Genomic DNA, 16,305 nt, shown 5'->3' on the forward strand with positions numbered 1-16,305 from the left:
AGCAGCTGCATGTGGAGGAGCAGGGAAGCGAACCCGGTTCACCAGATTACAAGTCCACCGCTCTTAACCACTACACCACACTGGGAGACGAACAAAGGAAGTTCGGTTATACCATTGGTCCATCTAGCTTAGTATTGTCTACATTGCAGGACTGCCAACTTGGTCCAGTGACTGTGGGTGCCCAGGACCGTTGGTGCCACGCAGTGTGCATGGCCCTGAAATTTGTGAGTGCCTGGCCCCTTCATGGGGAATTTTGTGGGTGCTCAGGCACCCAGGGCCCTGGGGAGTTGACACCCATGCTACACTGACTGGCAGAGGCTCTCCAAGGTGTCAGAGGAAGCTCGGGCTTCCCCCGCCCCCAGCCCTGCAAGCTCCGGGAGCGGCGGCGAGGTTGTGCGCAATCTTGCCGCCACTCCTGGACCTGTTTTGGGTGCTGGGGAAGCTCAGGCTTCCCCTGGCCCAGCCCCGCGGCAAAAACGAAGCCACGCACAGTCTCTCCCAAGCCTATCAATGTCTCTAAATAACTGCATCCATATTTCAGACATCACGATATATCGCAATGTTTAGTTCGTGATATATCATGATGCTGAAAACCGGATATTGCCTAACCCTAATCCAGACTTTATGTCTTTTGTTAATTAATTTGCAAAGGAACGAGGAGAAATGCCTTCGGAGAGATACACACCCTTTCGGGGGACTGCTGGGCGTAGCTCGTCATCTGACTTTCCAGTTCTCTGCTCAGATTCTGGGTCCAAGTGTTGTCATCAATGGTTTCCAAGGTCCTTCTCAGGAACTATGGACAAAAAGCAAAAGTAGGAACAAAATAGGTGGTCTACCATCACTTCCCCAAAGTCCAGGGAAATCTGAACGTATGGCAACTGATGTAGGCAGTGCCGTTTTGGCCCATTTTACTCAAAAATAGCTCCCAAACATCCAATTTCTTTTTGCAAAAGAAGCTCCCTTCCTCCAACCATAGTCCTTGAAAACAGTTGTTGTTGTTGTTTAGTCATTTAGACGTGTCCGACTCTTCATGACCCCATGGACCAGAGCACAACAGGCACTCCTGTCTTCCACTGCCTCCCACAGTTTGGTCAAACTCATGCTGGTAGCTTCAAGAACACTGTCCAACCATCTCGTCCTCTGTCGTCCCCTTCTCCTTGTGCCCTCCATCTTTCCCAACATCAGGGTCTTTTCCAGGGAGTCTTCTCTTCTCATGAGGTGGTCAAAGTCTTGGAGCCTTAGGAGAGTTACTGTTACTCAACCCAAATTATATAGGTTTTGTAGTGAAGGCTGTGTCCTTGCAAATGGATACTGCAGAATTTCTACCCCAAGTCTTTAGGAATATACTTCCCATCATTACCTAACATTGACCATGCTTGCTTGAACTGCTGGGATCCCAGCAACAAACTGAGCTGGTTGGACCAATGGGTTGACTCAAGAGCTTAAATCAGTGATGGCCAAACATGGCCCTCCAGCTGTTTGGGGACTACAACTCCCATCCTCCCTAGCTAACAGGACCAGTGGTCAGGGATGATGGGAAATGGGATGATGGGAAGTGTAGTCCAACAACAGCTGGAGGGCCAAGTCTGGCCATCACTGGCTTAAATGAAGGGATAACCAGCCAGTATCCAGGCCTGTTAAATCGTCAGACCTGCCCTACCACATCCCCACCTGTTGCAGGTGAATTCTCAGCACTTCCTTACCTGCAGCAGCTGTTTCTCCCATTCCTGGCTCCTGATGTCAGTGCTTTCTATGAGAAAAAGGGGAGGAAAGTGTGCCCTTTAGCTGAAACATGAAACCACTGAATTAATAGCGAAATAACATCATAATAAGAACATGGCAATGTGCTTGTTTTCTAAAACGTCCTTCGGGTCTCAACATTCCAGGCCATTTCAGGCTTCAAAGGTTAATACCAGCATCTGTTGCAAGTGCCAAGTAATACGCATTCCACTATTGTAAGGACTTGATGTTACAAGTCACTGGGTGACCTTAGGCCAGTCACTGCCTCTCAGCCAAACCTACCTCACATGGCTGTTGAGAGAGTAAAATGGGGAGCAGAGAACCATGTATACCACCTTGAGAAGAAGGTGGTATATAAACACATTAAAGTAAAGGTAAAGGTACCCCCCCCGGGACGTGGGTGGCGCTATGGGTTAAGCCACAGAGCATAGGACTTGCTGATCAGAAGGTCGGCGGTTCAAATCCCCGCAACGGGGTGAGCTCCCGTTACTCGGTCCCTGCTCCTGCCAACCTAGCAGTTCGAAAGCACATCAAAGTGCAAGTAGATAAGAAGGTACTGCTCTGGCGGGAAGGTAAACAGCATTTCCGTGCACTGCTCTGGTTCGCCAGAAGCGGCTTAGTCATGCTGGCCACATGACCTGGAGGCAGTATGCCGGCTCCTTCAGCCAATAAAGCGAGATGAGCGCCGCAACCCCAGAGTAGGCCACGACTGGACCTAATGGTCAGGGGTCCCTTTACCTTTACTTAAAGGTACCCCTGACCGTTAGGTCCAGTCACGGACGACTCTGGGGTTGCACGCTCATCTCGCTCTATAGGCCGAAGGAGCCAGTGTTTGTCCGCAGACAGCTTCCAGGTCATGTGGCCAGCATGACTAAGCCACTTCTGGAGAACCAGAGCAGCGCACGGAAACACCGTTTACCTTCCTGCTGGAGCGGTACCTATTTATCTACTTGCACTTTGATGTGCTTTCGAACTGCTAGGTTGGCAGGAGTTGGGACAGAGCAACGGGAGCTCACCCCATCGCGGGCATTCGAACTGCCAACCTTCTGATCAGCAAGTCCTAGGCTCAGTGATTTAGACCACACTGCCACCCGCGTCTCTATAATCACATTAGATAGGCAAATATGACCACCTGACAGCCAGATATTCAACTTTACTCTCAGGTAAAAAAGAAAAGGGTGGTTGTCACTGGTGGAGGAAGAGGAGTCCGGGGGGAGCGCACCGCCCCTGGCAGCGCCATCCTGGTGGGGTGCCATCATGGCTGGTCCCCTGGCTGTGCCCCCAGGACATGCGCCAGCCCTGCCCCCACCTGCTCTCTGCCCCCCTCTGCCCCCCGGTGCCGGAGCATGAAGCTCCGTCACTGGTGGTTGTGGTTCTGTCTATCTGGCCAGGGCGAAAGTGTTTCTGGGTGGCCATGCGCAAAGGAGGCTTACCTGTTTTTATCATCGCCTTACTTAGGAAGGATTCCCAAAGGAATGGGATTTGTTTGGCCCACAGCTTGGTGATGGCCGTGTGGATGTTGCAGTGCAGGGCGTGTAAGAGTTGCAGCGCCCAGCTCCCTCTTTGGTTCGGATTGGATGCCAAAACCTGTCGGCAGGAGAGCGTGAATAAGGATGTTGTTTCCTCCACAATGCTGCAACTGCTAGACAACTCCAGGCAGCCCAGACTTGCTTGTGCTCCTGGCTAGAACAAGCTTGCGGTTAGAATGCTCGTAAATAAGGCAGCTTGCCGCTGGAATATGGTTTATTTTAGGGTCGGCAAGGTTTACCTCACCTGGGCCAGTTCACTCCAGTGGAGATCCCTCCTTGGGCTGCAAATTCCAGCATCTGCGTCTGTGTAGACGTGATTTCTGGCACCACGGAAATGAGTCCCTGTGCCATGCCACACTGGTTTAGCGCAGCGCGTGTGGGGACTCACTGAGCGGGCGGCTCAGTTTGAGGGCAGCTCATATGTCAGTTAAACGACCCCCGTGGGCCGCCTGTGGCCCATGGGCCTTAGGTTGCCTATCACTGGTTTATTTGTAGCTTAAAGGCGCCCCTGACCATTAGGTCCAGTCGTGGCTGACTCTGGGAGCATCTCGCTTTACTGGCCGAGGGAGCCAGCGTACAGCTTCCGGGTCATGTGGCCAGCATGACTAAGCCACTTCTGACGAACCAGAGCAGCGCACGGAAACGCCATTTACCTTCCCGCCAGAGGAGTATCTATTTATCTACTTGCACTTTGACATGCTTTTGAACTGTTAGGTTTGCAGGAGCAGGGACTGAGCAACGGGAGCTCACCCCGTAGTGGGGATTCGAACCGCTGACCTTCTGATCAGCAAGTCCTAGGCTCTGTGGTTTAACCCACAGCGCCACCCGTGTCCCAGTAGCTTAGGGCCTCATCAAACCTAAATCTGGCCCTGGCAGTACACTTAAATTGAAGTTCCTATATTGGTGGTCAATAAATATCCAGGGGAAGGGGATCTGATATATTGAAATGCATCACACTTGCTTATTTTATTTTTCAAGGGGGGGAACCCCTGCTTTTTTTACTCATTCCTCACCAGAAGCCTTGCTACCAATCCGTGGGCGCTTGGAAGGCCTACTAAAAAGAAAAACAAGAAGAAAATTCAGTATGCCGGGCTTGGAAGGTCGGTGTGGTTTTCTGCCGTTGGCTTCATATATAGCTCCCACAGTGGCCCACTAGTGGGAAGAGAGTGGAGGGTGCCTCTCAGCGCATTGCCCTCATTCAAGCACGTGGACCGGACTTTGACTTTGGCTGCCAGGGAGACGGAGGCATCAGGCAGACCTCCATGACGTCTCCGGACGATCTCCGGTCTCCCGTAGAACAGCATCAGTCAATTAGCGACACAAGCCTCAGACACATTCCAAGACTCGTGCACACTCTTTCTGCAGAGTTTCCACAACGGAAGACTCAGCCAGGAGAGCATATTTACAGCTTTATTCAACATAGATCAGAACAAAGGAAAAACATGACTGCTTGCATCCATGTCCAGGAAAAACAGCCGGAACAAAAGCTATATGCAAAACGGAAACTCCCAGTGGACCAGGAAGTAAACAGGCATGTGACACACAACAGCCTGTTCCTTTTTAAGGGAAATATCCTAACACGGACAACCTCCTTCCACAAACCTCCTTTGCAAGAGCCAAGGAATAGTGTCGCGTCGTCCTCTCGGCCCAGGGCCATTTCTTTCAGGCATCTACAGAGCGGGGTCAGCGTCGGGGTGTATGGAGCTGGTACAACGAAGAAGAGGAGCCGTGGCCACAGAGCCTGCAAAGAGGAGGGAGATGCGATTGGGTTTTTTTGCTCCGATTGGCACTGGGTCCTGTTTTACTGGAACCACTGTGATGATAGGCTTAGCTAGGGCTGAGATCAATACAGTGGTACCTCAGGTTACATAAGCTTCAGGTTACATATGCTTCAGGTTACAGACTCCGCTAACCCAGAAATATTACCTCGGGTTAAGAACTTTGCTTCAGGATAAGAACAGAAATCATGCTCCAGCAGCATGGCAGCAGCAGGAGGCCCCATTAGCTAAAGTGGTGCTTCAGGTTAAGAACAGTTTCAGGTTAAGAGCAGACCTCCAGAACAAATTAAGTTCTTAACCCGAGGTACCACTGTACTCATCAGCTGGGGTCAACGCCAGATTTCGGGTGGTTCCCCTGCACAGGGGGCAAACAACAACAACAACAACAACAACAACAACAACAACAACAACAACACAGTGGAACCTTGGTTTTCGAACGTAATCCGTCCCGGAAGACCATTTGACTTCCGAAATGTTCAAAAACTGAGGATCAATGGGCTGGCTGCAAAGTCAATGGAGAGGGGGGGGGGAGAAAAACGCACATTGGAAGCTGTTCAACTTCCAAGAAGCGTTCGAAAATGGAAGCAATCACTTCCAGGTTTTTGGCGTTCGGGTTCCGAATCATTTGGCTTCCGCAGGAGGCCCCATTAGCTAAAGTGGTGCTTCAGGTTAAGAACAGTTTCAGGTTAAGAATGGACCTCCGGAACGAATTAAGTACGTAACCCAAGGGACCACTGTACCGATATTTATTCGGGTAGCTACTCAAAGTTAGGCCCAGTGAGTACCAAAATGAAATATAGCGAAAATAAGAAATATATTTTGGCGGTGAGGGTAAACTTTGTCCTTGCTCAAGACATCATATTAACAAAGTCTGCCTCTGTTGGGGTGGAGAAGCTCAGGCCTTGGGGCTCAAATCCCCAATCCTGAAGCCACAGCCTCCTGGAGTGATTTTTGCCTCTTGCTTGCCCCAAAAGAGGATGGAGAGATGTTGAGCGTTCGTAGATGCCTCTGTGCAATGCTCCACCCACTTATGCCTTGGGCCCTGCCCACCACCGACGTGCGGCCCCCAGTAGGATCCCCGTAAGGGAATCTGGCTCTCAGACTGCATCTGTCAATTTCGCTTTTCTCTATTTCTCATTGTTCCTTTCTTTTTTCAATAGATTTTATTAAAGTTTGAAAGAAAGTATGCAAAGGTTGATTTTAAGTATCCAATACCTTTTTTAAAATCAAAGATAAAAGAAACTAATCTAAATAGAAACACCTGAGGGGTTTCTCATTTTTTCCAGTATCAAATTCAGTTCTCCCCATTTTGCAATTTCTTTTAAAGACCTCATGAAAATTCATCAGCGTTTGGGTGCGAATTTTTCCTAATGAACCCATTTCGTATGCAGTTTTGACAAACGTGCTCATCTTTGCAAGCAATTTCCCCGAACACAATGCATTTTTAAATGTTATTTTCACTAACACCTAACTGTCCTTTGGCAAACTTCACCCTAACACGAGCATTTTCAAAGGATATGTGAGTTTCGGTTTACACCTTGCATCAGAAAGAGCTAATTTGATCGCTTAGCCCAGGGGTCAGCAAACTTTTAAAGCAGGGGGCCGGTCCACTGTCCCCCCAGACCTTGTGGGGGGCCGGACTATATTTTGGAGATAAAAAAATGAACAAATTCCTATGCCCCACAAATAACCCAGAGATGAATTCTAAATAAAAACGCACATTCTACTCATGTGAAAACACCAGGCAGGCCCCACAAATAACTCAGAGATGCATTTTAAATAAGAGGACACATTCTACTCATGTAAAAACACGCTGATTCCCAGACCGTCCGTGGGCCAGACTGAGAAGGCGATTGGGCCGGATCCAGCTCCCGGGCCTTAGTTTGCCTACCCATGGGTTAGCTTTTACATGCAAGCTGAACTGAATCTCTCCTCTGCGGTATGTGGCAAGGAGCTGTTATGGAAAAATCTAGTCGCAAGGCTGCTCAGTTGCCCAGCTCATTGGGCAGAGCCCGTGGGTCCCTGTGGAATAAAGGAAGGATTCCAGCCAACCAGAGCAAATAGCTGTAGACCAAAGTTTATTGCGCAATAGGTTCAAAGAGCAAATTTGAACCCCGAGGATGGATGGGGTGACCAGGACTTTTAAAACTTTCCCACCGTATTCGTAAAGCATCATTGCTACATCACTGACATGTCACAAAAGGGGAGGGGTTCACCTTGGCAAACATGTCCAGACAAGTCTTTGATACAAGATTAGCATAAGCAGACATGGCAGGGCAAGACTCAGGTATAAGATTAGCATAGACAAATATGTCTTAAGTACCCACCACCCAAAAGTACAATAGAAGTTCCTTTGCATGTCTGGAGCCGGAGGCGAGTCAGGTGATTAGATTTGGCTTCCTTTGGCTAACAATGAGCCCAGCAATTCTCACCTCTGAGAACTTCCTGGAGTCCCTTTTCAAGGGGAAAATAGCTTTTGAATGGAGGAAACTGGGAAAGGAGATGATTTTATATTATTTTTAAAGCTAGGTAACTTCCCTGCGCTGTCAAGTTGAAAGGATACATTCAGGTATAATATTTGTAATATTTAACTTTAAAGATGTGCCCCCCCCCTAATTTCTGTAACAGAGCTCTCACAGACCTGTGCTGTGACCCAGGAGGGCTCTTCTTCCGTGAAAAACTCATACGAATCACTCACTTTGCTCATCCCTTCCGCAGAGGTGTTCAAATTCTCCAAGACGTTGATGCAGAGTTCCTGAATCCGTTCTTCTTTCTCCTTCTGCTCGACTGCGGGGTCTTTCCCGTGCTTTGGCAAGAGAGGCAAATACAGTGGTACCTTGGTTTAAGAACAGCTTAGTTTATGAACAACTTGGATTAAGAACGCTGCAAACCCGGAAGGAGGTGTTTTGGTTTGTGAACTTTGCCTTGGAATAAGAACATGTTGAGTGTGTTCCATTTGTTGTTGTTTTTTAAATATAATTTTATATTAGTTTTTTTAACATATCGTTTTCAACAGTAATTAAACATACTTTTACAGTACATCTTATTCAAATTTTTCCATCAATCCTGTCTGAAAATTTTCCAATCTAATCTCTCAGTATGCATTTCTTATCTTCCCTATTACATTTCAAACTCATAACCAATATCTCTATCTTTTTCTACTTTGTAACACTTCGTATATTTCTCCTTACAAAACTTCTTGTAGTCCTACTAGAGTAATTTGTTGATTACAGTTGCTCTTCAAATAATTCATATACTTCTCCCAATCTTCTGTAAATCTCTGGTCCTGCAGGTTTCGAATCCTTCCTGTCATTTTGTCCAATTCTGCATAGTCCATTAATTTTGTGTGTTCCATTTGTAAATTGAGTCGCCTGCTGCTATGGGAAAGCACGCCCTGGTTTAAGAACGCTTTGGTTTAAGAATGGACTTCCGGAATGGATTAAGTTCGTAAACCAAGGTACCACTGTAAGTGGCTCGACTGAGGAGAAGAGGCTTTTGGAAGAGGGGAATGGGAACTTGTGGTCCAGAAAACCGGGCTCAGGGCGGCTAACAACAAATTTAAAACACTTAATTGATGCAACAAAAAACAGTATAAAATACAGTATAAAATGTGAATAACAATAAATTCAGAATTAAAAAATCAATTTAGGGGGGAAATCCATCCAATAAACATTAGATGATCACCAGGACTAGCTGGCTTAATTAGTCCTATTGGGCCAGCGAGGAGACCAGGGGAGAATTAGCTGTGGGATCCCAGAGTGAGTAATCTTCATAAAAGGGGGAGAGGAAGGGAAGGAAGGGGAATGAAAGATCAGGCTAAGTTCGAATTGAAAGCCAGGCGGAATAGCTCTGTCTTACAGGCCCTGCAGAAGGAAGTTAAATCCTGCAGGGCCCTGGTCTCATGGGACAGAGCATTCCACCAGGTCGGAGCCATCACTGAGAAGGCCCTGGCCCTGGGGGAGGATAGTCTGACTTCCTTAGTCTCCTATATTGTCAGAGCATTTTAGCGGCATGTTTCCTGACTTACTTGATGGCTGATGTGGACAGTGAACTGGCTGAAGATGTAAACAACCATCTCCCACACGGGACATCCCTCGACGTTTTGAGAGCAAAGAAGCTCTTTGATGAAATGCAGGAGTGCTTTTCTCACCTGTGGCAGTGGGGAAAGCAAAGTCATCTCACCTTTCGAAAGGCGATACCGCAACACCATTCTACAAATCTAGGGAGCGATGGCATTTGGAATCCTGTGTGTGAGGTTTTGGTCGCCTGAGCTCCCAAAGGAGTTGGAAAAGGTTAGGGCCACCAAAATGATCAAGGGGATGGAAGTTGACGCTCCTACGACGAAAGGTTGAAGTGTTTGGGACGTTTTAGTGAAAAGGCATGTAAAAGGAGACATGAGGGACGTTTGTAAGAATTATGCATGGAGAAGGAGGATAGAGGAAAGATTTTCTTCCCCTCTCATAACACTAGTGGACATGCAATGAAATGGAATGATGGAAAATTCAGGAAAGGTAATAGAAAGAGCTTCTTCATGCAGCAGAGAGTTAACTTATGGAACTTTGTCATGGAAACCACAGCAACTAATATTCAGAGAAATTCTACCTCAAACAGTGGAGGGAGAAGAAAGCTGTGACATTTACCGTATCTGTTCCGAATCTCCCAGCATTTCAGCAACTCAAAAAGAGCCCCTTCCCTGGTCTTACCCCTTCACGGTGGTCGTCCAGAAGACATTTCACGGCTTCCACAATTGGCTGTTTCTTATTTCTGCTCTCACACGCTAAAAGAAGCAGAAGATGCAGAGCGGATTTCAGTGGGACTCCAACATGGACATTTGTCAGCTGTATCTCATAAAAGCATCCGTTAAATAATAATAATAATAATAATAATAATAATAATAATAATAATAATAACAACAACAACAACAACAACAACAACAACAATAATAATAATAATAATAATATATTATTTATACCCCACCCATTTGGCTGGGCTTCCCCAGCCACTCTGGCTTACTTTCAACAAAATATTAAAATACAGTAATGCATCACACATTAAAAGCTTCCCTAAACAGGGCTGCCTTCAGATGTCTTCTAAAAGTCTGGTAGTTGTTGTTCTCTTTGACATCTGGTGGGAGGGTGTTCCACAGGGTGGGCGCCACTACCAAGAAGGCCCTCTTCCTGGTTCCATGTAACTTGGCTTCTCGCAGTGAGGGAACTGCCAGAAGGCCCTCGGCACTGGACCTCAATGTCCGGGCAGAACGATGGGGGTGGAGTATACCTTCAGGTATACTGGGCCGAGGCTGTTTAGGGCTTTAGCACCAACACTTTGAATTGTGCTCGGAAACGTACTGGTAGCCAATGTAGGTCTTTCAAGATGTGCCCTTCCTTGCAAAAAATGACGCGCCCTTCCTTGCAAAACCCGCCCAGCCCATTCCCAGCTCTATCTGCCCATCTCAATGGTCCCAAACCTCATGCTGAACTGGAGCTAGGAGCATTGGATCATCAAGTTTGAAGGCATCTCAAGGGGTACCCAACCTCTTCCTGGTTCAGGCTATGGGCTACTTACAGTATCCCTGGTAGGTGGCGTTAAAAAAAACCAAAGCAAATCATGCAAAACTGAAGCCTGACCAACCCTACCTAAAAACTCTCTGTAAATGATAATGTTACTCTTCTATGCACCTAAGCCGGTTATATGGATCGTGGACGCTGCTACTTACGGCCGTCATTGCCAACAATCATTTTCAGATGCATTAAGAACCCCACACGGATATATTCCGAGTCCTCCTTCATCTGAGCCTGCAAGAAGTCCAGAGTATCGACGGGACAGCAGCCGACTGCAAGTAAAGGAATGGCAAATTTCGGCAAGTCAGATTTCCCATCATCCCATCATCTTACAGACCATCATAATCATTATTTTGCAAGTGTGTATGTGTGGGTTTGATTCAGCTCAAATTTAAAAGCTAGCCAACCTAATTCACCATTTCCAAAACAAGATGGGAACACCAAGACGTAGCAATCTTTTGCCCTTCGCCCTTCTCTGAATTTTGCGATGTAGTTCTCTGGCCAAGCAGTGTGTAGATAAATGCATCTACCGCAGGGAAGTGTGTTTCAAAATGCACACATTTGTGCATTTTAATATTTTGTTGGAAGCCGCCCAGAGTGGCTGGGGAAACCCAGCCAGATGGGCGGGGTATAAATAGATGATGATGATGATGATGATTATTTCATATTGATGAAAATTAGATACACAAATGTATTTGGGGACATAGCTTTGTCAAGGTGTGTTATTAGGTCAAATTGTGAATGCAAAAATGTGTCCATTAGGAGAAATTTGAACTAAAATGGTGAATTTTTGTGAGCACTAGAATAGATGAATAGATAGATGATAGATAGATAGATGATAGGTCTGATGTGGAAATGTGGAGAAATGAAAACTGGAAAATGGGAAACTGACAGAAACTACAACTGACAGATTCAACCAAGACCTAAGACTTGACATTTCTGAGGAAAACCAAGAAGGAAATGATATTTTCAGGTCTCTGGTCTGGGGGTGGAGAAGCCGGAGCCCTCTTTTCCTGTAAGACTCCAACTCCCATCAGCCCAACATGGCCTAGTGAATATCTGGGTTTGCTGTTGTATTTTTGTATCTTTATTTTAGACCTTGTGTGCTTCATGCGGAAATTGCTCAGCTTGGTTGTGTGTTTTTTAATGTTTTATTTATTGTTTTGTTGCAATGTATTTTTTTTTCATGCTGCAAGCTTCGTTGAGCATGGCTTCAACTGTGGAACAAAGGCATACACATGAAAGGAAGGAAGGAAGGAAGGAAGGAAGGAAGGAAGGAAGGAAGGAAGGAAGGAAAAAGAAGGAAGGAAGGAAGGATATTTAGGGGTGATGGGAGCTGGAGTCAGGCAACACTTGGTGGGTGCATTTGTGGGGGGGGGGCACAGGTTCTCTATTCCTGCTCCGGCTCTTACCCAAGTGTGCAAAGGCTTCCATAAGGACATTCCGGTGATCCATGCAGAGCTCCCGGTGTTCAGAAGAAGACTGTAAGAAGAAAGAATAAAAAGGCTGCTGGCTTGAAGAAACCATCTTTTCAGATCAGGAAAGGGCCAGTCATGGAAGAAGGCCCCCAGCCTGGTTGGAGGATGGATGGCGGCTAATGGATTGAGGTTGAATCCTGACAAGATAGAAGTACTGTTCTTGGGGAATAGGGGGCGGGCGGGGGTGGAGGACTCCCTGATCCTGAATGGGGTAACTGTGCCCCTGAAGGACCAGGTGCGCAGCCTGGGAGTCATTTTGGACTCACAGCTGTCCATGGAGGCGCAGGTCCATTCTGTGTCCAGGGCAGCTGTTTATCAGCTCCATCTGGGATGCAGGATGAGACCCTCCCTGCCCGCAGACTGTCTCACCAGAGTGGTGCATGCTCTGGTTATCTCCCGCTTGGACTACTGCAATGTGCTCTATGTGGGGCTACCTTTGAAGGTGACCCAGAAACTACAACTAATTCAGAATGCGGCAGCTAGACTGGTGACTGGGGGCAGCCGCCGAGACCACATAACACCGGTCCTGAGAGACCTACATTGGCTCCCAGTATGTTTCTGAGCACAATTCAAAGTGTTGGTGCTGACCTTTAAAGCCCTAAACAGCCTCGGCCCAGTATACCTGAAGGAGCATCTCCACCCCCATTGTTCTGCCCAGAAACTGAGGTCCAGCGCTGAGGGCCTCCTGGGGGTTCCCCCACTGCGAGAAGCCAAGTTACAGGGAACCAGGCAGAGGGCCTTCTCGGTAGTGGTGCCCAGCCCGTGGAACTCCCTCCCACCAGATGTCAAAGAGAAAAACAACTACCGGACTTTTAGAAGACATCTGAAGGCAGCCCTGTTTAGGGAAGCTTTTAATGTTTGATGCATTACTGTATTTTAATATTTTGCTGAAAGCTGCCCAGAGTGGCTGGGAAAACCCAGCCAGATGGGCGGGGTATAAATAATAAATTATTCTACTCATGTAAAAATACGCTGATTCCCAGACTGAGGCATCTAATCATAAGCCTGCATTTTTATCAAAGCTTATATCTTTGATCAGGGCCTGTATTTTAAAATGAGCTTAAAGATTTTCAAATGTTTATGCCAGGCAGAAGACCAGCTGCCTAAGAACCTTGGCAATGTTTTTCCTCCTAGACAAGGGGGCCCCCTGATTTATAGCAGAAAACAATTCTCAAAGTCGTAAAAAGGGAATTACAGGCTGAGTCCGAGGACACTGACCTTGCATGTTACAGAATATAAAAAAGGCTGAGAAAACATAAATTAAGAGTTGATAAATAGTAAAATAAAACCATGTGCCTCCCATTAAACTTGAGCCATATTTTCCTAAGGTTGAAAGGTCAAGAGCAATGGAAAAGCATCAAGCTGGCAGAAAGGGAGAGAGTATTTTGGGAAATCTTTTTCTAAAGTTGTTTCTTTCTTAAACTGAGATCCTTTTAAGATTTCTTTTCTTCTAAAAGGTTATTTATGATAATGTATTAAATATATTGGCTTAAATGTAATTATGCAAAGGATTTAAGAAATGATAGATTCTTATTTCATATAGTTGGAAGAGATCACAGGGGCCATCAGCCCAGCCCCCCTGCCAAGCAGGAAACATCATTAGAGCACACATATGGTTGTCAGGCCTTTGTTTAGAGACCTCCAAAAGAAGGCGATCTTTCAATGATGATGTGAACTCAAGATCCTTGAAGATAAAAAGTTAAGATTAACCATCTGTTTTGGAAGGCAATAGGGCAAGGAGGGCAAGAGGTGAGCTGGTAATTAAGGTTCCTTGTTGAGACACATGTAAGATATATTACTACTTATTTGTCATTTATAGATAGAAGAATATATAGCTTTTTGTTTCCCATAAAAGGGAAGGGAAATGGGTGTATCTTTTGTGATTGGTTCTAGCAAACAGCCAATAGGAATTTCAACCAGGCTGATTGGACAGAGGCAGCCACAGGAGGAGCAAGGGGGCTGGATTAAGGAAATATAAGTGCTGGCCAGAATGGCAGGAGGCCAGGCCAGAGCTTGGTAACCATATACCACTGTGCCTCATATTTATTTGTCTGACAAATAAATTATTATTTTAATTTCTGTATTGCTGCGTTGAATATTTCATTCCAGCTAAGCGTTAACCACAAGCAGGGTGCTACAAGACCATCTGCTGGCCGGATTTAGAAGGCAATCGGGCCGGATCCGGCCCCCGGGCCTTAGTTTGCCTACCCATGCCCTTAGGTTTGGTTTGGCAGCTGCAGCTATTGTTACTATTTTACTATCATTATCTAAAACAGTGTTTCCCAACCTTGGGCCTCCAGCTGTTTTTGAACTACAACTCCCATCATCCCTGACTAGCAAGACCAGTGGCAAGGGATGATGGGAATTGTAGTCCAAAAACAGCTGGAGGCCCAAGGTTGGGAAACACTGATCTAGAAGACATCGGAAGGCAGCCCTGTATCGGGAAGTTTTTTTAATGTTTGACCTTTTACTATGTTTTTAAATGTGCTGTAAGCTGCCCAGAGTAGCTGGGCAAGCCATCCAGATGGGTGGAATATAAAAATAATAAGAATTTGTACAGAGCTCTGTTTGGTGGAGATATGGAGCAGGGCCTTCTCCGCTGTGGCACCTGCCATGTGGGATGTTGAGATCAGACAGGCACCAAAAATGGGGTGCTTCTAAAAACTTATCATTCAAGTTGATCACTAGCAATAGTTCCTGTTACCTTTGGTTACTGTGCTGTTGCTGTTTTATTTAAATGTGGTGTGTGTGTGTGTGTGTGTGTGTGTGTGTTCTTATAATGTTGAATCGCTATTGTATCTCCTGGAAAAGCTCCTTTCAATATGCATGGGGTTGTTTTTTTTTTTAAAAAAAAGGTCTAAAAGCACATTAAATAATAAAATGAATAAATAGGAACAAAATAGGGGGAGGGCCAAAATTCAGTGGCAGCTCATTGGCTATGCATACAAAGGAAGGACCTCAAATAATAATAATAATAATAATAATAATAATAATAATAATAATAATATTTATATCCCGCCCTCCCAGCTGAAGCCGAGCTCAGAGCGGCTAACAACAGTAAAAATAACACAGTTTACATAAAATCACAATCAATTAATTGAAATACAGTCTAAAATCAATTCATTCTAAAATCAATTCAGAGTCAAATTAATGGCAACCATTGCGTTAGAGTTCTATGAGGATTACAGAAGGAGAGAGGGGGTCAGACTGTGCCTTGGCCAAAGGCCTGGTGGAACAGCTCTGTCTTGCAGACCCTGCGGAAAGATGTCAAGTCCCACGGGGCCCAGTCTCTTGTGACAGAGCATTCCACCAAGTCAGGGCCAGTACTGAAAAGGCCCTGGCCCTAGTTGAGACCAGTCTAACCTCCTTGTGGCTCAGCACCTCCAAAGTGTTGTTATTTGTGCACCGTAAGGTCCTCCATGGGGCATACCAGGAGAGGCGGTCCCGTGGGTATGTGGGTCCTAGGACGTATAGGGCTTTAAAGGTCAAAACCAGCACCTTAAACCTGACCCTGTACTCCATCGGGAACCAGTGCAGTTGGTAAAGCACTGGATGAATGTGATCCCGCGGCGAGAACCCGTAAGGAGTCTCGCTGTGGCATTCTGCACCTGCTGGAGTTTCTGGGTCAGTTTCAAGGACAGCTCCACTGCAGTCCTCAGCACCTTCAGGTAGAATTGAAGAAAAGCAAAGAAAGTAAAGACAAATTGGGGAAGCCCTTTCTGAAACCCCGGAGACCTGCCATCAGCTAATACTGAGCTAGATGGACCAGTGAGCTGACTCAAGGATAAGGCAGATTCTTATGAAAGCTACCAGATGACATGGGAACGATTCCCCTTCTTGGCTCTGTCTTTCCACTGTGAACCGTTGGTGCTTGAACCTTTCGATTATCTTCTGTTGCCCTGAAGTACTGCGAGGGACAACCTGGAAGAGATCAAGAAACGTCGGTACCTAGGTCGCTTTGAAACCATCCCTAGTTCGCATTGCCGGCACGGTAAAGGTAAAGGGACCCCTGACCATTAGGTCCAGTCATGGCTGATTCTGTGGTTGCGGCGCTCATCTCGCTTTATTGGCCGAGGGAGCTGGAGTACAGCTTCCAGGTCATGTGGCCAGAATGACTAAGCCGCTTCTGGCAAACCAGAGCAGCGCACGGAAACGCCGTTTACCTTCCCGCCGGAGCGGTACCTATTGATCTACTTGCACTTTGACGTGCTTTCGAACT

At 46.5% G+C, this 16,305-nt stretch overlaps 1 protein-coding gene across 6 annotated transcripts in view; it reads right to left on the reverse strand.

The window, feature by feature from the left end:
- LOC309339814 (maestro heat-like repeat-containing protein family member 2B) overlaps nucleotides 1-16,305 on the reverse strand; it is a 90,812-nt gene that overhangs the window by 59,950 nt on the left and 14,557 nt on the right. For 5 of the 6 annotated variants that reach the window (XR_014155553.1, XR_014155554.1, XM_081858282.1 and 2 more), the window contains exons 8-18: nucleotides 15,897-16,007; nucleotides 12,021-12,090; nucleotides 10,764-10,880; nucleotides 9,751-9,824; nucleotides 9,075-9,197; nucleotides 7,746-7,883; nucleotides 4,872-5,010; nucleotides 4,283-4,323; nucleotides 3,174-3,327; nucleotides 1,704-1,750; nucleotides 686-793 (exon numbers count right to left, since the gene is read on the reverse strand). Coding sequence is in view for 4 of the 6 variants with exons in the window: in XM_081858282.1 (XP_081714408.1) it covers nucleotides 686-793; nucleotides 1,704-1,750; nucleotides 3,174-3,327; nucleotides 4,283-4,323; nucleotides 4,872-5,010; nucleotides 7,746-7,883; nucleotides 9,075-9,197; nucleotides 9,751-9,824; nucleotides 10,764-10,880; nucleotides 12,021-12,090; nucleotides 15,897-16,007 (1,122 nt within the window). In the remaining 2 variants the exon portion in view is untranslated. The remainder of the gene's footprint in view (nucleotides 1-685; nucleotides 794-1,703; nucleotides 1,751-3,173; nucleotides 3,328-4,282; nucleotides 4,324-4,871; nucleotides 5,011-7,745; nucleotides 7,884-9,074; nucleotides 9,198-9,750; nucleotides 9,825-10,763; nucleotides 10,881-12,020; nucleotides 12,091-15,896; nucleotides 16,008-16,305) is intronic. The other variant, XM_081858281.1, reaches the window with a different exon arrangement.

The sequence above is a fragment of the Podarcis erhardii genome (assembly GCF_964252035.2).
Source record: "Podarcis erhardii genome assembly, chromosome: 1".
NCBI lineage: Eukaryota > Metazoa > Chordata > Lepidosauria > Squamata > Lacertidae > Podarcis > Podarcis erhardii.